The 24030-nt window shown below is 32.1% G+C and overlaps 2 protein-coding genes across 4 annotated transcripts in view; both read left to right on the forward strand.

Moving 5' to 3' along the window:
• The window catches only part of LOC130623636 (mediator of RNA polymerase II transcription subunit 19-B-like), a 38132-nt gene extending 28876 nt beyond the window's left edge, over positions 1-9256 (forward strand). Inside the window, exons 2-9 of the mRNA XM_057439139.1 lie at positions 1663-1854; positions 4181-4312; positions 6136-6169; positions 7214-7310; positions 7386-7491; positions 7727-7755; positions 7956-8021; positions 8848-9256. Coding sequence (XP_057295122.1) covers positions 1761-1854; positions 4181-4312; positions 6136-6169; positions 7214-7310; positions 7386-7491; positions 7727-7755; positions 7956-8021; positions 8848-8880 — 591 coding nt within the window. The 5' untranslated portion in view covers positions 1663-1760 and the 3' untranslated portion in view covers positions 8881-9256. The remainder of the gene's footprint in view (positions 1-1662; positions 1855-4180; positions 4313-6135; positions 6170-7213; positions 7311-7385; positions 7492-7726; positions 7756-7955; positions 8022-8847) is intronic.
• Positions 9257-10653: 1397 nt separating this feature from the next.
• On the forward strand, positions 10654-22167 carry LOC130623628 (mRNA export factor GLE1-like). Of its 3 annotated transcripts, XM_057439128.1 has the most exons (17): positions 10654-11385; positions 11576-11668; positions 12817-13516; positions 14033-14114; positions 14205-14591; positions 15344-15392; positions 15709-15873; positions 16579-16641; positions 17879-17926; positions 18560-18624; positions 18983-19048; positions 19645-20261; positions 20450-20623; positions 20926-20954; positions 21196-21279; positions 21395-21466; positions 21674-22167. In XM_057439128.1, the coding sequence occupies exons 3-17, from the start codon at positions 12865-12867 to the stop codon at positions 21764-21766; spliced, it is 2646 nt and encodes an 881-aa protein (XP_057295111.1). In that variant the 5' UTR covers positions 10654-11385; positions 11576-11668; positions 12817-12864; the 3' UTR covers positions 21767-22167. The 3 variants fall into 3 exon arrangements, with proteins under 3 accessions (XP_057295111.1, XP_057295110.1, XP_057295112.1); XM_057439127.1 differs by having other exon boundaries at positions 10654-11668; XM_057439129.1 differs by lacking the exons at positions 10654-11385; positions 11576-11668 and adding an exon at positions 12260-12433.
• The last annotated feature ends 1863 nt before the right edge of the window (positions 22168-24030 follow it).

The raw sequence follows: 24030 nt of genomic DNA on the forward strand, positions 1-24030 counted from the left end.
ATTTAGAAACTGTTCCACAGGTAAAAATAAGGTAGGTTGGCTAGAAAATGGAACTAAAAATTCGAAAAAAAGTTGTGTCCAAACTATCTAGCTAGACAAAAATGTGCACTATTACACTGATATTAAAGAATAACTTGCTCGCCATTTTTAATTGGAACTTTTGTGTGCTATTTTACTAGTTCATGTGTACCCTTAGCACATATGGCTGGAATTTTAAAATTAAGCACAATAATAATAGGGGTACTGGCTATGGGAGGACAACAAGCATAAAGTGTTTTTTGTCGCTCTAGTTCTTTCGACTCCAAATGTCAAAAATTGCAATCTGAAAATAGGGTAAAGGTGAGCATGACCATGATTGTTTCTAGAATATACCATCATTTTTTTAAATTGCTTACAGTTTTATTAATTTAAGCTCAAAAATGGCATGAAATGGAAGGGAATGGGAAATGATTTTGATACTGTCTTTAAACAAATCTAGAAACAGAATTCGAAATAAAGTCTAAAACAAATTTTGAAACAAATTGCAATTAAAAAGCAATGAAAAGCAAAAATTTATTACATAAAACCTGCAGATGTCACGAAAGTTTACGCAAGATTAATATCTTTGAATGCACTGGCAAAATTGTGTATCTATAGTTTCAAAGCCAACTGTTTAACTTAATTTACTTTGTATGATCCTGTTTTGATCTTTTTAAATCAATGTACAACGTCATTTTAGATTTTTACCAATTCAATAAGACAGTTTTTTGCAACGTGTTTTTAAACAATCCACGGTGATATCACTTTCTATGATCCGATTTTGATGGTTCTCAAACGTTCTACAAAGACTTTCAGCTTTTTGCAATCTTACTAGTTTTCTGATAAAGAATTCAGACATGCTATATAACAATTTACTTTGAAACAATTTGAACTATAAAATGAATTTAAGAAAGTGTTAACTATTTTTTGGAAACGATGTTTAATTTAATAAAGCCATTTGAAACTATTTTGAAACAAATTTAGAACTACATTTTTAGAAAAAAATGTTTTTAAAATTTATCTCAAAATCGTATAGAGATCGTTTAAAATAAAATAATACAAATTAAAGATCACATTTAAATTTTTTGTGGAAGAGCTATATACAGGAGCCAAACCTCCACGGTCCAACTGACGTATCTTTTCGTTATTCATTCAGCCGATGTTACAATCACGGCGCTTTTTACGCTTGAATTTTTTTTGTACACGCTTATAACCTCAATCGCTCACAAAACACGCAAAGAGATTACCCGAATTTAACTCTATCAGCATGATCTTTTAGCATGTTTTCAGATAGGTCTCGCTTGTCTTTAGTTTATTCCAGTTTGTTCAAGGTTGTTCTTAGGTTGTTCTAGCTTGATCTAGCTTGTTCCAGGTTGTTCTTAGGTTGTTCTTAGGTTGTTCCAGATTGTTCTAGCTTGTTCTAGGGTGTTACCCTTTTTAGTATGTACGCTGGAAACCCAGGAGTTAGACAACTACTATTTTTGTTGTTAGAAACAAACTCTTCCTAAGTGCTGTCAATCCTGAAGTTAGCATATGAACTGCCAGCTTCATTACGCTATATATACTATTTGTATTTCTTTTTTGTATTGTAAGGTTAGTTATACTACAAATTTTTAAGTTGAAGCCACAACAATTTTATTTTTTAGGAAAAAAGAATTTAACTAAAAATTTGATGTAAAAACCTGTTCCATCTTGAATAAAGATCAATGGATTTACTTTTTAAATCAATTTTTCATTGAAGGATGTCAGTGCCTGTTGGTAGTACAACCATTGATCCTGATGAATACTTTACTACAGATCCTGGAATTCCGTTTCATTTATTACGACGGAAGAAGGGTAAATATTTTTCACGTTTTAGAATCTCATACAAACTTTTATTTAGAGCATGCGTGATTTCTTAGTTGTTAAGGAGGGTTTTTTTATGGATTTTATGTATAATAGGATATAATTTTTTATTCTAAAAAAGCCTGAAGGTTTATCATTAGGCAAAAACCACAAGTTAATAATAACACTAAAACAAAGTTCGGAAACAACGCTAACTAAAATTTGAAAAAAAGGGAAGAACAACTTTAATGGTAAACATTTGAACAAAAAAATTACGCGTTAATTCGATTTTCATTACACTGTCTAAAATTTTGTTACGCATATGGTTGATCTTTTTGATACCATGTTTTCTTCTGCTTATAATAACAGTTTCAGTGCAAAATTTTATGTCTGAATCAAACAAGCTCATTCGGAAACTAAAATATTTTTAAAATGTAATTCCATTCTTGCCCTGGGTGATTCAGTTTCAATATCGCTGACAACCTCGGGCTCAGCACCTTTCTGACAATGAAGACGAGTGAAAATATACCTGTTTGTGGTCTTAAATATTGAATACATGCAGAAGGAATAGTAGCAGAAACAATATAATAGAATAGAAGCAAATAGGTATAGTCTAAGTAATAATACAAAAGAGCAACAACAGAGCTTGATAGTAAAAATTTTGAAATATAATCCATGTTCAAAATATTCTTGCCTTTTCTGACACAACTACTCAGGGTATTTTTTTTTTGCATTGATGGTATTTTATTCACTGTTATTTCGAGATTTTGTGTATACTAATTCATAATGGAAGACCTGTCCACATTAACAAAACGTGAAACTGTTAGTGAAAATTCTTGCTTCATAAATTAGGGTGGATAGGAATAAGAGTGTGAGACTAGAATTACTATAATTTGAAAAAAAATTGTCTAGGGGAAACAACTTATGTCACAGGAACAAAGCGGTCATTTCCGCTAATTTTTCAGTCCTGACCTGTGCAGTAAATGGTGCACCCAAAGCTTTAATAATTTTCCTTGTTCAAGCATTCTTAAAATATTGAAATTGCCAAAAAAATTGAAAGTACATGGCACAGGGGTGTTGTTTTGACATTGCAATCAAGCGTACAGTAGAAGTTTCAAATATATTCATGTCCAGGAGTTTCAACTTATGTGAAAAAGTATTCTTAATTGCGAGGTCTAGTGACAAAGTAGTTACAGTACAAATTAAAAGCCATAGTTTAAAATCTTGATTTGAATGAAGGTGGCATGTGCAAAAATAGGCTAATATCACTACTAGCTTAAGTTAGTGTCTTGGAGCGATTGCTCGGCCCTTATAGGCCTTTTAAAATCTTTCTGGAATGCCATTTTTAATTACTTTACTGCACTAAAAGGGACATACATGGGGCCTTAGCATACCAGGTAAAGACAAATTTTTGTTACTAAAAAAATGCTTGTTAAAAAGTACGGACATGATCATTAGAAGGAGACAAGTTAAAAAGTGATTTTTGCTCATAAGTCGGTTTGTATTATTACAAATGCTTTACAATTTGGTATATATTTGACATGCATATTGGCTTTTATGGGTTGTTTGTAGTAGTTTTTTGATAAAAACACAAAGGGTTTCCTTTTTATCATCCAACTCTGTTTACAATATTTTCAGATAACAAAGTAACAATTTTGTTGCCATTTATATATCATACTAAGAAATTTATAATTATATATAACAATTATTTTCTGCTATATTATGTAATACTTATAGGTGATGCATAAAAGCTTTTTGAACCATTGCATTTTGTGTTCTCATTGACTGAATAATAGTGTGGATAAGTTTTGGACCTAGAGACACATCAATTTTTAATAATGTTGTCTTTTTACCAAATTTATTGGATTTTTGTGAAATTGCAAGACCATTCCTCTGATTTGGAACATACAGATTGTTGTAGATTTAGCTTTCTATATGTAAACTTGCAACTCATAGATGCAAGTTAAAATAAAGAATGATAAAGAAATGATATATCGTAACATGCAAAATACTGCCTCATTCTAATGATCATGTCCTTATTTTTTTTAAATGTTAAAATTTGTGACCGAGTAACTTTCAATTCAATTGTGTTTTGGTGAATCATATTCTTTTGTTGTTCTTTACTAAAAAATCTGTATTTGCTTTAACAAATTCCATCCTAAAATTTCTAATAAAGCCATAAACAACTGAAATTACCCAAATGCAAAAGGTGACATTTACATGGATGTATAATCCCTTTACCATTGTTGAACACATGCACAAAATCAGGATCCCTGTGTTAATATTTTTCTTAAGCAAAAACATGTGTTATGTATCTTGTAATTTGCTTTCTTTTTAGTAACAAAACCAAACAACCAAGGCAGCTCAAACCAGTTGGCTCTCCACGGTTTAGATGACATGTTCAATAAATTTTCTGACAAAAATATCAAAGATGGTAGCCAACTCAGTACCTTTCTACCTCATCTTCCTGGTAAATTGATTTGCTGTTTAACGTTTTTTTGTCATACCGTAATACTTCGAATGGACGCCCTGGGCATTTTTTTTTGGGGGGGGGGGGGGGCTTCTATTTGATGGGGGTGTTTGAAAGAGGGGGGTGTTTATTAAATTTTTTACACTTCGTCTCTTTTGTAGCTTTTAAGGATACCTATAATACCTGTAATATCTTTACAACAGAAAATGAAAGATATTCACATGTTTTAGAGAATGAACTTTAAAAGGGAAAAGCTAAATTTCCAACCTTAAACGTAAGATTTAGGAAAAAAGTAAGGAATTAAGTATACTTTTACTATCGCATAAACTCCCCTTATGAAGGAGGAGCGTATATTCGAGGGGGGGGGGGGCGTTTATTTAAAAAATGACTAAAAAGAAGGGCGTCTATTTAAGGGGGTTTTTTAATAAAAGGTGGGCGTTTACTTGAAACATTACGGTATTTAAAGGCAGTCGTTGTAATGCTATTTGTTCAAGCTATTTACAGCTTTTCTAATAATTATTTTTTCAAAGCGATGATTTTTCTGCGCTTTCCTGCTTTGACAATTATCTTTAGTTCCAATGTGAATTTAAAACAACAACTGAAAAAACAAAAGAGAAAGCTAAATTATGCGGAGTTTGTGCTATAATAAGGCAATCACCTATTTTAATCTTTGCTATTTTCATTAACAATAAAGCATGGCATAAAGACAGAATAACTATTTTTATCCTCTTTTTTTATAATTATAATTTAAAGATTTGAAACAGAAATAATGCTATACCAAATTTTGACACTGTTTTTTTTTGGATGGAATAAAAAAAAGCATCCAATGATTGCATCCAATTTTATTTTCGAAACCCTGTTAGGTGATGGCAAACATATCTTAAAAGATTAAGCTTATTACTTTTTTTTATTGAGCTCCATTCAGTGGTCTGTTTTTTCAAAGACATTCAATACTTATAGTATAGTACATGAAGTTTGTTTTTTAATATTTTGGTCTGTACACCAGTGTATTGCTTTCCAAGAAACATTTTCCTCAACCAATCTTTATAATAATACGCTAAGTGTGTCTGTCTGTCACTTTTGCAAAGTGGATTACATTCTTCAAAATTTTCTTTAACAAATTCTATAAAACATCGCCTATAAAATTGTTCTGTAATTTATTAAACTTTACCGATAAAATAGTATTGACGTCAAAGGAAAGTTAATTAAAAGATTAGTGAAGCCATTACAATGCACTTAAAACTTTGAGGCCAAATAACTTGGAAACGAGGTGGTGACGTCAATGTTTTTTCACCGCGTGGGTAACTAGGGACAACCTGGGACCAATTTGGGTAAATTTTTTAAACCTGGATCCCCGAATCCGTTTCGGAATGGACGGTTTGATGACGTCATCAAAAAACCTTTAAACCTTGATATCTCTGCAACCGTTTGTCAAAGATACATGATCATATACATTTTCTTGATCAGCATTTCAAGATCTATACGATGAAGGCAACAGGTATACAAATTTCTAAAAAAATATATTTATTTTGTATTTGCACTGCTGACGTCAGCAAAAAAAATAAAACAACCTGTTTTTCTATTGTCCTTCTGCCTAAGTGGATTACTCCACGGGATTTATCGACTAGTCTCTATAATAATAGCCTTATTTTGTCTGTCTGTCCACAAGGAAAGGGTTGTGAAACAGGCACGAATAGCCTATAATTTAAAGACAAGGACCCCATGGATTTTTCCACAGGTTAACGACTGGTTTTTTATAATAATGTGTTTCTTAAATCCATACAACTATTTATCTTTTTATCCTTGTTATGTTATGCTTTTAGGTTATATTGATGCACCTGGATCAAATGAGGATAGGTAAATTTTTAATACAAAATTACTTTTAAATTTTTAAACATTCTGCATGATATGGAGGAATTGTACTTTTTAAGATTAAGAATCACCATAATTCATTTCAACATTGATACTGGATAATATCACTCATAGATATTAACTTTAGCACAAAGATTTTGGACAAATTCACAAGATTATGTTACTAAATGTTCTTCAAGAAATCATGTGTAAAAATTAATACTTGAAACTAAAATTAGGAAATTGTTAAAAGTTTTTTAGTTCATCGTTAAAAATGTAATTCTGTGATTGTTTTCTTAAAAAATATTTTTCTCTGAAGGTATTTGATAACAGTTGTTGCGTTATTAACAATATTTGGTAAACTGTAAAATGCATAAAATTAATGATTTTATAAATTGCGATAAATTGCGATTATCTGTTTTTTAGGAATCAAATCTTTATATCCTTCTCTATGACAGAACTTTAAAATTAGGGCTTTAAAAAGTAGAAATTCTAGCACATGTTTTTTTCCCACTTTTTGTAGTATGTAGTTATGTAGTAAAGAAAGAAAGTTGCATAGTGATAAAATATTATGTAATAGGGTTTTCTGGCACACAGCTAGCCAATAAAAGAAAAATAGCAATAAAAAAACAAAAATGTTGAAGCCTACAATCAGGGACGTAATCAATGTAATGGGATAACTTCAATCTTAAGACACTGCGCCACCTCTTTGAGCAACATTGAAATCAGGAGGAAGGAAATTTGTTGCATATAAGAGAATTTTTAATAGGTGTCCCATTAATTAGGACCCTGATTGTAGCAGTTAGGGTTATTTTTGGGCCCACTGTTTTTGTGACACATTAATTTACATGTAGCTACACACTTTTAAAAGCTCTAAAAATTTGAGATTTACTTTTTAGAACTAAAACTATATTCTACTTGGCAACTTGTCTGCCATTTTGTGAATGATTGGATGTTAATTTCATAATTGCATAGGGAGTTGCTTATAAGAAGATTATTATTAAAATATAATGCATATTTTTGATCCACTCTTTTTTTTGTTTTAAACAGCTTACAAGGATTAATTGACAAACCACCTGTAGGAGGACGTGAACTTGTGCCATTAACCGAAGCTTCTTTACAAGGATTTCGTTTAATGCCTGGATCGGTAAGATTATTGTAAATTAAATGACCATTGATAGATTGTAGTTCCTTTTTCTAATTTGATTGTTCTCTTTTCTAGGTACCAGATCAGTTCAAATTTATGAACAAACCGCCTGAAAAAAAGAAAAAGAAACATAAACATAAACACCACGATGAACCGCCACAAAATGGAATAAACGTAACAGGTATGTTTATTTACGAAAAACTTTTACTGCGTAATTGAATTATTAGTTTGTCTTATTTTTGCCTGTATGCAGTATTTAGAATTTTTTGTGTCAAAGTTATCCTGAATTATAGTGTTGTCCATTTTAAATAAAAGCCCACCACGCTTCTTTATTTTTTTACTAATATTAAATTCGTTCATTTTTTTTACCATAGTCTTAGCGTAGGTAGTTAACTTATCAAAATTTTTATTTTTAGAGTCTACAAGAGAAAAGAAACAGAAGAAGGTATTAGAAATTTATGTGTGATAGTGTGTGATTTTGGTGACAGAATTACACCAATGATAATCTTCCAAAATTATTTAGTCTTTTAAATCATGCAAATTTCCATTTAACCTTTGATAAACAAGCTGTAGCAGCATAAGAATACATTGTTTTCTTTTGATATTTCTGCAATTATATTGGAAAAAATCCATGTTTTGTTTCAGCGTAAAAAAGAAGATGGAAGTGATAAAAAGAAAAAAGAGAAAAAGAAGAAGAGGAAAAAAGACAAGGTAAGGTTAATTATGTATAGGCCTGAGTGTTCCTTAATCGTTTATGCATATGGGCCTATTTAACTAATAGAGTTAACAAATGCCAATAATTTGTCAAATTTCCTCTCAGGGTTAAATAAAAGCACAATTTCATTGGGAAAAGGAAAATAGAATGCTAGCGCTAAAATAATAACGCATTACTAAAAGTGTACTTATGTGCATGTGTGTGTTGTTATTTCTTTAATGAATGTAGCATTCCTATTCAATGAAGTTCTTAAAAAATATTAAGAAACCATGCAACTGCATACTTGTAACTCACGTGAGGAGTCAGCAATTGCTAAAACAACAAAGCCGACATAATAGTTATGTCAGCAATTAGTTGCTGATATCCCAAAAAAAAGAAGAAAGGCTGTGTGTGAAAATGTATATATGATGCAAGTATTGATAGAATAAATGCTAAACTGTGGTTTACGTGTATATTCTGGAATTTATTTAAAAATCTCAACTTAAAGAGACCATTTTTTTGTTTGTGTTGCGTTATGCAAGTTCTAAAGAACTACCTGTAGAAAAAATCATTTTATCAGTGTTTTTTACATATTGATTTTGTGGATCCCGAAATGATTTGTAGTTTTGTTTAAAAACTTTTAAACGCACAAAGTTAAATGCACACCACGATTTTAAAGTCAAAAAATAGTACCTAATATTGATACGTAAATGATAATTAAAAAATGTTATTGTTTGTTTTCATCTTCTTTTTTTCATTTTTGGCTTAACGGTTGTCTATGTCACCATGGACAGAGTAAATTTATGCCCCTTGCTCAATGCGGATTTTAATTTTAATTTTTAGAAAGGAGATCAAGATGAACCATCTGCTTCATGATGGCAATGTTGGTTTTTGTAAATGCTTGTACATATATACATTGAGTTTACTCTTAAGTATCAACACATCATGGTTGAAATGTTGAACGTTAAACCAGACAAAAATTATGATATTCAAATTATCATATCCGTTTGATAATGGCGTAATAAACAGTGCGCATAAAAGTGACTGGAACATATATGCATGGTATAATTTGTAAATACGATTTTACAGAGTTTATAGATTCTTGAATGGTTAAAATCCTAAGAGCAAACAATAAAGGTTGGCATTTACAACATATGGAATTACCATATTGTATTAATTTCATAGGATAAGAATTATTGAATGTAATGCAGGATTTTTAGCATATTTTTAAATAAATCAATACATCTATAAAGACGTTGTGTTTTATTATTATTAATATTATTTCGTCTTACTTTTAACTTGTGTTTACTTTGTTTTAATTTATGTTTACTGAGGATAAGAATGGCTTCTAATCCACCACTTACATCTTTTATATAATTTTTTTCTTTAACTGCCGGAGAAAAAAACGCAGGGAATGGGGGCTAAACGACACAAACTCTGCTATTTTAGAAATTTACAGAGTACTTCAAACTGCCTCTTATTTATGCAGTATTGTCCTACAGATGTTACCAGAAAGCTGATGTCCTTTTTCTCTTCTCAAGATGGCTACCATCTTGAAAAAGCAAAATTAATGTCCTTCTCTTCTTAAGAGTCATAGAATCATTTTATAAGTTTAAGTGATAATTATTTTTGGGATGTCGAGTTTGGGGGCCCAAACTAGTATACCAGTATCAAAATCCTGCTTGATACATTACATGTTTAAGTCAATAGGCTTATAAATTGACTCTTGCCAGTGATTTTTAGTACAAATAGATTTTCTTTTGTTTTTTAGCATTTTAATTTTATTTATTGATCTTTTTATTTATTGATCTGTCACAGATTATTAACTGCCATAATACATTTTTATTTATAGGGATCCCATTGCAAAAGATGATGTTGGAACATTGTTTAACAAGTCTTGTTATTTTCCATTTTCAGGATATTTGTTTAAATGTTAAATGCGTTATAAATTAAAATTACTTTAGAAATAGTAAGCTTGACATTTTTTTCGTAATCAGTAAAATTTAGACCTGTAAGGGATATGCATTTAATCTTTCTCAATGTATAAAGGTGGGCTTATTAAAATTTCCCCAAGATGGCATTTTTTGTCCTGCGTCCCTTAAATTTCAGCTTGAAATAGAATAACTGGGGATCTGCATGATGTTATGTCAGTAAATATATAGACCTTACACAAGTATTCCAAAATAAAACTTAATAAACTGGTGTGAAGATGGTGTTAAGACGTGAAGTTATTGGGTCTTTTAAAAGTTTGTATATGGAGACTATGGAGCACACCTTTTTTTCAATGGTATGTAGAATTATACTATTTTTTTTTAATGTTTTCTAATTTAGAATGTAAGTGCATCCAGGTTTAAACGTAGACCGAAATTTTGAAATGAGGCATATATTTGGTTAATTGTTACAATCCTGTGTTCCTAGAAAATAACTATTTTTGTATGAGAATGCTGGGACAGATGACGTGTAATATGTCATTTCCTTTTAGTAGAATCCTCCTTGTAAATACAATGATGTTTTTCATGTGAACTATCAATGTCACAAATATTTGACCTATTTTCTGTTTTAGATACACTTTTGAATTTAAAAGTAGTAGCATACAAATAAGCATAGGAGACATTACCTTACCCGTCAATGTTGGAAAACTAAACAGTTTTCAATTTTTTTACTATTCCAAATACAGCTGACTGTAAATGCTCTAATAAATGCTCCAGACGTTCTCCTGATTTTTGTTGTGGAAGTGGACTTTTCATTGTAGATAGCGGCTTGGTGTTTCTTAAAAACATTACTGACAAATCTATAGCTATTTCATCTTAAATTTAACACAAATAAATTACTTAAATGAAGAAAATTCTAACAAGCGCCCTGATTTGACTGAAGAAAGGCGTTCACTAGAGACAGGGCGTACACCCTGTCTCTAGTCTCTAGTCTCCCTTCTCTTCTCTCATGCTCATAATTCAGTAGAGACAGGACGTTTAGGCATTCATTAGAGGCGGGGCAGTTATAAATTCATTTGAAATTGTAGGGGGTAGGGGGGATGGCCTTTATTGGAGACTGTTTGTTATTATAGCATTTAGAGTGCTGTTAATTTTGTGTTAAAAACATTTGTGCTTTTTTTTAATTTACATGCCCTGAAACAACTTTAGTTTTGTTTCTTTGACGACATAACATATAATTTATTGCAGTCTTTAAGAAATTAAGTAAGATTTAGTTTTCTAAAAAATCTGTGATGCCATATGATATTGAACCTTATATTGAACATTTTTATTTTTCAATTAGATAGAATTTGTTGGTGGAAAACGTGATGTTTGTTTTTTCTAGTTTGTGTATAAAAAATGCTACCAAATCATTGGATGTAATTAATAATCTCTACAATAGCGTATACAGGTGGTTTTATAACTTGTCTATTATGGTTGCTGTACGAATACTTTTTTATGAATAAAATTATTTCTATTGAGTATTGTCGTGATAAAATTCCCTGGACGTGACTAAACATGTGATTTAAATATTTTATTAACTTAGATTTTTCGTGATCCTGTAACATGAGATTTTATTCTTTTTTATTGATCTGATTTAGTATGGTAGTTTTGTGTTTACATTCTCAGTTGCTGCCCTGCACATGTGACCAACAAGGCAACGTTGAGAAAAGAAAATGGCAGATTTTTTCACTGTATGTTATTGTTTTTCTTTGCCTTTTTAATTAATTTATATTTATATTTTAATGTATTATTTATATTTTTTGTTCATCATTTGTTTACATCATTTTGAAACATTTTTATTATTCGTGAAAATTTTTCATCATCTATCCATCTTGTCATTTTATCACTTTTCGACAATCTGTTTTTATCAAATCATATTTTGGTTGCATGAATGAATTAGAAATAACTAATTAAGTTAGCAAATTTGATTGGATTGTCTGGATTGTATAGCCTTATTTGGACATGTTTTCAATGTTAAGGATTTAAGATAAGTTGGAGAGTCTTATGATAAAACTTGATTATAGGGGTTTGCAGAGAAAAATTAAAAACATGTAATTTTTTCGTTATTTTTGCTTTCAGACTATATTGAAGTGTTCAGTATGAAACAACCAATATTACAGAATAAAATTTATAATAAATAATTAAATATGTAAAAAAAGAAACTGGATTAAAAGAATCGTTTATTCTTTCTTTTTTTTTCTTTCTTAAAACAGAAATCCTTTGTTTATAAATTTTTCAAAAGCTGGTATAATGAAACTTAAAAGATCTGAAATATTTCATGAAGTACTGTTTTATGTTGGTAGGCACTGATTTTTGATACACGAATATTAAGAATAAAGAAGTAAAAGATATATAAAATAAATTATAAAAAAAAAAATTTTTTATCTTCATCTGCGACGAAAATATGCATCATTAAATCTGTTTTTGTTCAGAAATCTTTAAAATCGATTTTTATGGTAAGAAGTAGAAAAATATATTGTATTTCAACACATTTTTATATTTTGATAAAGAGATACACCTTTTGTGTGGCGCTGTTAGATGAACAATATATTGACCTATCCTATGAAGTGTCGTTGATAATATTAAAAAATGTTTTATCTCTGCTAAGACTGAACATGCTTCGTAAAAAAAGCTGTCTTGAAAAATATTATTTTATATTAATTTAAGATTTATTTTATATTTGTTTTAGAAATATTCTCATGAGTCTTCTATATGCATGTTTGTTTTGTTTTGTTTTGATTTTGTATTTGTAGACTTTATTCAATCCTCTTCCAATGTACATAATCGTTATCATGCTAGATCACTGTGCATGTTTAAATTGATATGTATAATGCTTTAGAACGTTCACGAGATTCACAAGATGAACCCACAGCTACGTTAATTTGCAATGAATGCTGGGTATAAATTATCACCAAACCAAGCTCCAGTTACTGATAATGAAGTTTTTATGTTACGACATGGAACAGTAGAAGACAAGCATGTTTCAGTTGAAGAGCTTCAATCCAAACTTTGTCATTTTAAACAGCAACTTAATCTCGTCAAAGCTTTGTACAACACCCAAGAAGAAGTGAAACCTATAGGCGCATTAGAACCTAGTAGTAAAAATACGAGTGGCTGTACATGCATACAAAATGATCTAAACAACAATAACAACAACACTAATAATTTAAACTGCCAAAAAGAGAAGTTTCAAACTAATAATATTTATGCAGATAATCCTTCAAAAACAAATGGAGCAAAATCGTGTGCTAAAAAACAACTTGCCAAAACAGACTGTAACATAGCTATGTCGCTGAATGCAGAAACCAATAGAGGTTTACCTGAACATTCAGAAAGGACATCGAGTAACGATATCAATAGTTACAATAACAAGCCCTTGAGACAAAACAAACTGAGACGAGAAAACAGTAAAATACCAAGGATTGTTCCAAGCTCGCTGAAAAAAGACCAACATACAGAAAATCAAAAAATAAATTTAAAACAAGGTCACCAAAACAAAGTTACAAGTTTTAAGAAGTTTGGAAATACCTCAGCAGGAGGTAAGGTTAATTTAAAGTTCATGTTTGTGTAAAGTGGCTGGTAAACCTAATATTCAGGACTTTTTTTTCTTCTCCTGCAAATGAATTTAATTAATAGTGTCAACAACAACAAAAATTGGGAACTGTTTCTTCTTGCGAGAAACATTTATGTTACGACATCCGACTTAGGAGAGACAGTTATGTTGCGACATCCAATTTACGAGGGAAAGTTATGTTACGACATCGGATTGTGTTTCTGACAACTTTAAAAATAATGCATGTAGGCTGTTATATACAACTAGGAATCCTTTTATGGAGGCCTTCTTCAGTGGGAATTTTTTTATTATATGGAACATTTTAGGCTTAAAACGTCTTCATACGGTTCTTAATGATGAAAATGTCTTCTAAATAGGGATTTTATGAATTGAGAAAATATAATATTTCTGCTAGCTCGACAGTCAAGCTAGTTGAGTTAATTATTACCTAAGTTTCCACATCTTAGTTCTTAGAGATAATTTTTAATCTGTATTGATTTAGATGATTCAGTGTCAGAAAGTGAAATTCAATCATCGGAGACTGAATGCGATGGTAACTTGAAACTTCGAAGAAAAGGGAAAACGTATGCACCATCTTATTTTGTACACATTTATTTTATTTTCTTTTTTTTTTCTTTTTTTTTACATTTTTATTATTTTTATTATTTTTTTAGAAAAACTAGTTCTAACATTCGATCAAGACACTCAGTGGAAATAGAACGACTGAGAAACCTCTATGAAGAGAAATTTCAAGAATTTCAACAAGAACTCAACGAGAAATCATCTATTAAAGAATTATCCTTAACAACAAAATTGAAATATTTTGAAACTTTAAATTTCGAATTACAAGAAAAATGCAACCAGTTCGAACTCCAGTGTCAGTATTTACAAGATGAGACAAAAGTTCTGCGCACAAATAATACAAACAAGAATGAAAATATTGAAAAATTAAGTTCAGAGAAAACACAGATTAAAGATGAGTATGAAAAACTTCGAAAAGAAAGAAAAGAAATTGAAACAGAATTATTTAAAAGTCAACAGATGTTAAATGATTCCTTTCGGTGAGGATATATATTTATATTCTGGGCTGTTATCAGAAACACTAAAGAATGGCGACCTCAATACAGCAGTCTGCAAAAATTAACCTAAAACCAATTTAAAGGGGCATTCACCAGCCTTTTATGCATATAGTTTGGTTTTGAATGAAATTCCGTAATTATTGTGCAACTATAGTGGAGATAAAAAAAAATTCTATCTCTACAACATTTGTTGTGCAACATCTCTTGTGATCCTTCTACGCCTGTGTTTTCAATAAAGTTCTTTCTGCAACGGTTGTTGTCCAACTTCTCTCGTTTCTGTTGTTGTCCAACTTCTCTCGTTTCTGTTTTCGTGCAACTTCTCTCGTTTCTGTTGTCGTGCAACTTCTCTCGTTTCTGTTGTTGTCCAACTTCTCTCGCTTCTGTTGTTGTCCAACTTCTCTCGTTTCTGTTGTCGTCAAACTTCTCTCGTTTCTGTTGTTGTCCAACTTCTCTCGTTTCTGTTGTTGTCCAACTTCTCTCGTTTCTGTTGTTGTCCAACTTCTCTCGTTTCTGTTGCTCAGCAATTTTTATGTTATTGAGGCTTATTTTGATGTACAGTTTCCCTGACAACTGTTGCGTTTCGTGCAACATCTATATTATAATACCCGTATACGTTTGTCTGTCTGTCTGCCTGTCACGCAAAATGGTAGCTTAGCTGCGACAGACGAACCCGTGGATTTTTCCACGGGCTAACGACTAGTTCTTGAGTATTACCTTAAGTTTTTTATGTATAGAATTCGAACAGAAGCTGAGGAATATTTGCTGAAAATTCAAAAGAAACAGGTATGTAGAATGATGATGTTTTGAATCGAATGAGTTTGGTATGTCTTGTAGTAAGAGACGACCTTTATTCGTCATGTTGGTAGGCATGGTAACAGTCTTATTGTTATGGAAACAACGAAGGAAAAGATTTTTTTTTTGTTTCAAAGAAATCAGATATACAAACCGTTTATTTATCCATGTAGGAAAAAGTGATGCTATATAAAAGTCATCGTTCCCTACCCCTATGCCTATGATGAAATGAATCATTAGAACGAATTTTTCCTACAAGGTGAGATATTGATTGTAAACGAATAAAAATTTGTTTTCTTTGTTTTAGGGAAATTTAATTTCTGACTTACACGAGTCAGAAAAACAGAATGAAGTTTTGGAAAGAGAGATCGCTTCTTTAAAGAAGATGTGTTTGGAGAATGATGAGAACATAAAATATCACCAACAAGTCGAGGAGGAACTCAAACAGTGTTTAGACAAAGCTATTCAACAGGTAACCATGTCTTTTTTAAAAGCAACGTCATTCTCTTGTTGCACATAAAGTCAACATTTGAAGTTAAAAATGAACCTGACGTCCCTGGTGGACGGAATAGTTCTCCGACGGATTTATACAATGGCAAAATAGATGAATGCGGGTGAATACAAAGTCCTTAGTAGTTTGTATTGGCAAAAGTAACGGAAACGAAAATATCAATTTAAAATGATAAATTTGCAAAATTTAAATGTTTTCCCTAACAGTATTTAATAGCTTCAAGTATCTCCGTACCGTTCTGCTAGACTAGTACCGTTCGGTCCCCAGTCTGGATAGTTAAAAAAACGTGCCCACTGGCTTACTACACTAATGATGTGTCCTACTAATATTTCTTCGCTGCTTATGTGCTTTTACAAAATGTGTGCTGCAGTCCTTTAGTAATGTCACTTTCCGTATTGTACCCTATAAGTGCAAATATCACAGGGGTATAGTTCTTGTTCAATTTAAAAATTATTTTAATTTGGTATTCTCATAGTAAAGCGAATGTTCAAGTCACTTTAAAAAGTTGACTAATCCACTTTTTAGTGTCATGATTAAATTGTCTCTTCATAGCAATTGTTGGAAATTTTTACACACTAACATGATTAACTCGCTTCACACATATATAGAATAAAAAAGGTTTTTAATTTTAATTTTTTTTTTTTTATTATTTTTTTTTTGCTGTAGGTTACACAGTTGGAACAACAAACCAGAGAAAAAGAAATAGAAAATAACCTCGCCTTTGATAAGGTAAACACATAATTTTTGTAGTATGTGAAATTCACTATAAAAAACTACGCCCTGAAGTTAAAATATGGGGGATCAATAGTAGACCCGTATAGGTCTGTCCTTCTGTCACGCAAAATGGTAACCGCAGTTGCGAGACAACGGAAATGCGGTAAATGAAGGACAGGCGAACCGTAAATTTATTTACGGGTTACCGACTAGTAAGATTACTCTTATCGTAACAAGTGAAATTATCAATTTATTAAGTCGGGTGTGTTTAAATGTACAAAAAACATAACAACTTTACGCTAAAGGTAACTTTTGCGATGTTTGATTTTATTAATGGTAAAGGTCTTTTGTTTTTTGTGTGATTGACTCAACACACCTAATAAGTTCTTGTAAAAGTTTAAAAGTTAAAATAACCACCTAATTTTTGATACATTTCCTCTTTTAACAGGGCGTTATTTTGGTCCTTCTTTTTCTTCTGGTAAATGTTTTCTCGGATAGTAAGATAAAACAGGGGCTTGCATGAAACATAATGTTTACTTTATAGAAGTTTTTTGAGAGAAAAGAACTTTTAAATGAAGGGATTAGAGATCCTTAAACTTAAAAAAGTCTAAACATTGAAGTTACTCCGTGCCATAGCACTTTTGTTGAAGTGAGAAGCCATCTTAAAATATTAATTTTCACTCTTACTAAACATTATCTAACGCTGTGTATTATTCCCCGCAATATTAGCCCACCTAAGTATAATCCCCTTCCTGTGATAAGCCCGTTATCTAACTTATTGTTAACACTTGTCCACGTTTAACTAACCGTGTACCTATTACAAATAAAAATAGAACATCATGTGGAATCTGAATATCTGCAGAGAATTGTTGTTTTCCCTATAGAAGCCCACCCGCGTGTTAGCCCTTACCCGTGTATAAGCCCATCATAACACTGTGTGTTAACTCCACCCGTTTACAAGCCCCACCCGTGTATAAGCTCACGCGTGTATAAGCCTATCATACCCGTGTGTTTTAGCCCTCACCCGTGTATAATCCCCACCTGTGTAACTTGTAAAGTTGTACAAGCCCAGGCCTTATATTCAGAGGTTCACGGTATGCAATTATGTTAATTAAACTTGCTTACTGTTAGAACGGAATTCCAGAATTAATATTCAAACATTTTTGTGATAAACTTTAAGCGTTTCTTAGAAGACTCTTTCTCACAGTTCCTGCTGTTGAAATATTTTATTTATTTATTTTTACCATTTAAGTTGGTGGAAGAACATGAAGTTTTGTTTCAAGAACACAAAACCATCAAGGTAATTTGATGTATTATCTTGCAAATCAATATTTTTTTGGTCATCTGAGTAAATTTGATAAAGCTTCGAAATCTTTTCCGACATTAAGAGCTCTTCTTAGGCTCATTTCAAGAATCCTTCAAAAAAAATTTGCTTCTCGCGAAAAGTTTTATTAGCTAATTCGCGAAATTTCTCACCATTAATTATTTGTTTAAATTCATCTAAGAATGTTTTTGGTTTAAAAAATTTCCACTTTTCCTTAAATACGGTAAAGGCGTATTCACGAAAATATATTCCCATGAAATATCTGAATTCAATCGATTGGCGAATTCCTAAATATTTCGCGAGCAGCGCTATTCGCGAAATTTTCTGGCGATAAAGTTATAAGAGTTGAAAGGCATGATAAAAACACCCTGTGTCATTAAAATGTTGAATTGCCAGTGCTGAGTGTAAGGTGGATCGACAAAGCTCTTTATTTTATTTCACGATTTGTCGATCCTTCGTTATTTATATAACTCCTCCTAATTTTTTCAAAGAAACATAACTTGTGAGTTTTTTGTGGTTTATGCGCGCCTATCTTTCCCACCTTGGCATTGTTTTTTGTAGTTTGTGCGCGCCTATCTTTCCCGCCTCTGTAATGTTTTATTTTTGCAGGTTTTATATGCAGAATCCATAAAAAGAATCGAAGAATCAATGAAAGAAATTGATCATTTAAAAAGGTAAGTTTTATGCCCTGGGTTTCCAACAAACTGCATGGCGCATGCTCACAACATGCTCCTGGTCAGCGGTCATCAATAGTAAAAATAAGATCCTACGAATATAACAATAGTAAAAATAAGCGAAAAAGAAGTGATTCCTGAAAAAACAATGAAAAAGTTACCTTCATTGGTAGTAAGTTTCTGGGTTGTTATTGCGAGCAACGTGTCAACATAAGGGCGCTTCGATGAAAGAAAAAAACTAGAGAATGTGCACTACCTAAGGCTACTCTCATTGGCTCACAGACAGAGGATGGGTTGCGTATTAGAAAATGCGTTTTCAAAACATCATTTTTTCAATACGTCATTTTTTCGATTTTAGTACTGTTAAAACACAGACTGAAGAAAACGAAATTCTACTCAAAGATAATGAAGTATTGAGACAGATGTGAGTGTTTTTTGTTTGTTCGCTTATTTGGTTTTGCGTGCTTCATGGTTAATATTTTCTTTGGTTTAAGCGTTAGTTTGAGCTAAGTTTTCGCGGAAGAAATCGCAGAATCAAAGGAAATAAATTTCGCTTTCCCCTTTTAGAATTTTTTCGCTAAATTTTAGTAGTTTTTCGCAACGGATCATTTTGATATTTTTTTGCGAGAATTACCTTGAAAATTGAAAAGGTTACTGAAATTATATGTTTAAGGAAGTCCTGAAGTAGCGTGTAAAGTTACAAAGTCTGTTGTTGACAGCGATAAAAAAAATGATAAAAAGGATTTTTTTTTTTTTTTATCTCATAAGAAATTTTAGAATAAAAAATTCGCAAGAATTAACTTGCGAATAGCCTGTTTCAATATATTTTCAGGGAATAAACTTATTTCGTAATTAAGCCTTTTTAAAAAAACTGGTCGTTAGCCCGTGGAAAATCCACGGGTTCGCCCGTCGCAGCTAAGCTACCATTTTGCGTGACAGACAGACAGAAAGACAGACAGACGTATACGGGCATTATAATATAGATAATTCAGCAAGAAATGTTTTTGTATATTTATATAGAAACCAGTCTCCCGTTCAAGATGGCTGGAGAAAAGATAAAAGAATGTCCTTACGCAGGACCTGGTTTTCATACCATCCACTTGACCAACAATTTCCCAATCCTCACACAGAAGGTTACGAATCTGAAAGGATTTACAGGCGAAACAATTCTATTGACAACACCAGTAAAACTGAACGCACTAAAATACCTAGACGTGCGCATACTTTCCACAACGACCGCCAAAAACCAAATCTGAACGGTCGATCACTCGATAGAACCCATTCCCTATCTCGTGGTGTATCTCGTAGCCAATCATCGGCAAGCTCAAGGTCACGTGGAAGTAGTGACTGTAGAAGCAGCCAATCACTGTACAGTACTGATTACGATTCATTTGATAGTGACTCGACCTTAGAAAGCGAGGTCTCGTTGGATTTCGAGGTTGAAACTTTTAGCCGCAGAAAGAAATTTACGTCATCGTCGCCCTTTAGTCCGAAACTGAATGGTGGTAAAAAGACGGACCAGGAACCCGCGAAATGTCAAAGTTGGTACATTCCAATAAGTCCGGTACCGAATGTTATCCACGAAGAAGAACATAAAGAAGATATTGATGAAGTTAAAAATGAAGTTGAAGAAGGATGTGAGATTTTCATTTGCTCGCTTCTCTTCGCAACTCCATGGTGCTTTTAGATCGAAAAACTCAAAACGAGACAGACCCTTTCTTTGTTTTTAGTTTGTTTTTATCCTACCTTGTATGACAAACCCATCTTAATGCTTAAATAAATTGTGCTTACATTTTCTTGATTGTTCAAACCAAACTTTTTTTAGCGTTTGCTTCAAAGATTCCATCATTTAACAGAAATAGTGGCTTCCGACAGAACATTAAGAACTGTCAAACAAATTCATTAAAACCTTCAAATCAAGCTGTTACCACCGATGAAGTATTAGCTACCGTTAAACAGGGGAAATTAGAAACAGCGCAAAAAACAAAGATATGTACAAGTAAGTGATACCACATTATCATCTGCGTAGGAGGGTTTATTTATAGACAGCTGCGCACTCATTCACGGAGGTTGGCGGGAAAGGAGGAGCATATACGACATATAACATAGTTATTTTAGGATATTATTTGTATTGATTTGACAAATTGTATTTTTTAATGGGGTGACTACATAGTAGAAATAGTTATTTTGAAACAAAAGGCATATAAACATGTGAGCAGTTACTGTTTTGCTAAATGCCGTTTACTAGAACTTAACCTTCACTACAAGATCGAGCACTCCATGTTTTTACTTTTGTTTCAGGAAATCCAATCACAACAAGATTGGAGAGAGTACGTATAACTTTCTTTGAAAAGAGTAATCTGTTTTTATACGAAGAGGTTTAAGTTACCGCCATTTCTATTTAACGGCATTCCCGCGAAAGGCTTCTGTCAAAATGGCTAATCTATTATTATCATTCATCGAGAACTTTTGGCATTGGAGATTTTTTATGCAAGCCCTGTTTTAAGTTTCTTGTAATTTAGAAAGTTCAGAATATTTTCTTTTCCTACTAACTTGAATTTTGGTTTTTAGCTCACCAAAACATATGGGAAAGATGGATGTACTATACTGAAGTTAGAAGATCAATTGAAAAGTTTAAATCAGGAAAAAATTAAAGTATGTTTTGAACTATTTTTACATTATTGTATGTTTAATTAATGTTGTCCCAAACGCTTGAACGAAATTTCAGTACGCGTTTTTGTCATTTACCGCTGTATCTTTATGATTTTAGCTTGATTCACAACTTGGTAAAATACCAACGAAAACATCGGGTCGTTTAACTCGTCAGTTGGCGGAAAAAGAGGTAATGTGTCAAAAAAGGGCGTATGTTATGAATAAACGCCCAGTCTGAAAAATCACATTTTAGCGACACTGAGTTAAGGTTAAAAATAGCAGTTGGCTCTTCATCTTTTCATGCTGCACTGACCTTACCATCCCTGTCGTAAACTGACACTTAAACATTTATGTGTACAAGGAGAAAGAAATAGGAGATGTTTTTACATTTTTTTAGGAAAAAATTCACCGCAAACTTGAGATTGTCACCAAGGAAATTGGGTCTGTTCGATTGGAGTTACGCAAACTAAAAACTCCAGTTAAATCATAACACCGTGTGGAAAAAAAGAAAAGCCTGCTATTATAACGCTAATATTACGGCAGACGATACTAGTTCCGATGTTACAAGTGCAGTGCCGAGTCCTTGTAGCAAAACTAAGGCTATGTGGCGGTAACGAATTTCTTATGGGGACTATTTTTACCACAATTTCCATTACCCGTTATGGACGCCTCCATGTTAGGTCTTATGTAAAGACTTTGATATGGACTCTTTGCTTTATTGGCACGCCAATGTAACTTGATTTTCAAATTGTAAATAAAACAGATTTTTAAAATATTTAGTTTGTCCTATTGTATATAAAACAGAAAACAGAATTTAAAATATGTTTCATTGTAGATAAAAGTATTAGGTTGAAAGTTTTTTCAATGTGGCAAAGGAACGTTTATTTTTCATATTTTTGTCTTACTTAGCTCTGCGTCTTTTTATATTTGTTTAGGTATAGCATAGGGATAACAGAGACAGAAAGCGCTAGCATTTGAAAGAACCATCAATAGAAAATAAATAATTTAACAAACAATCTACCCAGATGCTAGCAGTTACCAAAATTATTCAGTTGAAAGATTTCCGAAATGATACCATTCGTCATTAAGTATGTCTGAGAAAACTTCCACGGATTGTCTGGGCCTTTGTCCCCCAAAAAGCGTAAAGCGTAAAATTTACCTATCCCGGTTACATCCCGGTGTTAAGCCAGTAACCTCGTCCTCAGGATTTTTAGGGTTTTTTACGTCAGGACGGAACGTAAATAAGGCCATAACCTTAATTAGTCACTTGACGAATTTGACTGGTTGTGAATATGATTATGCATATTTAAATCGGACGGGACAGTTTTTTCTTTCTTTTCTTCAAGAGAAAAGAAAGAAAAGTTTTTGAAAATTCGTAAATACTACACTACACCCCTCCTCCTTGTTACGCAATATTTCGAATCTTAAGACCTCATCTATTCATTTCCTATAGTATCAAAAACTTTTATGTAACAGATAATCAGGCAACTAGTGCTTTAATATGAGAAAAATAATTAACAGGGACATTTATTTAGCACACAAAGTGAAATTTTTGGTATATTAGCGAAATTTAGAGGCAAAACACTATTTAAAAAGTTGTAAGTCATGCACTAAAATAACTAAAAATATCCGCGATACATATAAATTCTCTGTTGCATAACAAAAGATCTCTGTATAGTGTTCTGTCAGCGATCGCAAATAATATGGTATATGTACAAGTTTATAAGTTCAATACGCGTTTTTTCTTCGTTCTCATATCCTGGATTAAAAACCTTCCAAACTTCCAAGCCAATTAGGAGTGTTATTTCAATCTTATCTGGATAGAAAGACCACGGAAAGAAAAAGGGGGTAGACGTTGGTTCTTAAAAAGATCAGTCCAGGTTTAGTTTGAGTTGGTACGATGTAATCATCATCCTAGTTTGACACAAAATGAAAGTAAAATACATGTACACTTTGGTAACTGTTAATCGAGTATCAGAATGCGAGACACAACTGATGAGAACTTTTCATTTATAACGCATAATAATCGAGACAAACTTGGACTCGATAATTGTCAAGACAGAAATTATCTTTCGAGCAAGTTTTAAGATAATATCATACAGGCTAATTTTCACTTCAAGTAAAATTTCCGCGTAAAAAAATGTACAGGAATAAAAAAGCTTCTGAGCATGCGTACTTAAAACGTGAGTGGTAATTTTCCGTTACGTTCTGGGAAGAGTAGAATCAAGTGCTTTTTTCTTTGCGTTCTGTGTGGAAACGACTGGTAGAAAATAAGTTAGCCAATCAGATTATTTTATTTCGTGAGAATGGCGCAAAGTATATTTACTTTTTGTATTGAAATGCGCGTAATAAAAGAAGTGGAAGTTACCAGCAGAAATATTTTCTGTTCTTGTCTGCGGAAAATTTTCTTGAGACTGTAAGTAATTACTTGTAGCGACAAATTTGTTATCTTGTTGCACTATCATACCATTTCTGTTCATTAAACTTAAATTTTCATCTTTCTGACAATAATTCCGAGTTTTCACAAGAATTGTAATTGATGGAGAAGAATATTTTTTAAGGGGCTATTGACGAAGGAAAAAAACATATATTTATTTACTTGTAACTCATAAAATGCAAGCTGAACACACATTTGACGGAATAAATCGCCAACAGATATAACGGATATGTTTACGTTTGACTTTCTGGTACTTACTCTGCAACCTCGTCCCCAGGTATTTTGTATTTCTCGTCGTCCGAAAAAGCCCCGGAGAG

Source organism: Hydractinia symbiolongicarpus, chromosome 13, assembly GCF_029227915.1.
Source record: "Hydractinia symbiolongicarpus strain clone_291-10 chromosome 13, HSymV2.1, whole genome shotgun sequence".
In the NCBI taxonomy this organism is placed as follows: domain Eukaryota; kingdom Metazoa; phylum Cnidaria; class Hydrozoa; order Anthoathecata; family Hydractiniidae; genus Hydractinia; species Hydractinia symbiolongicarpus.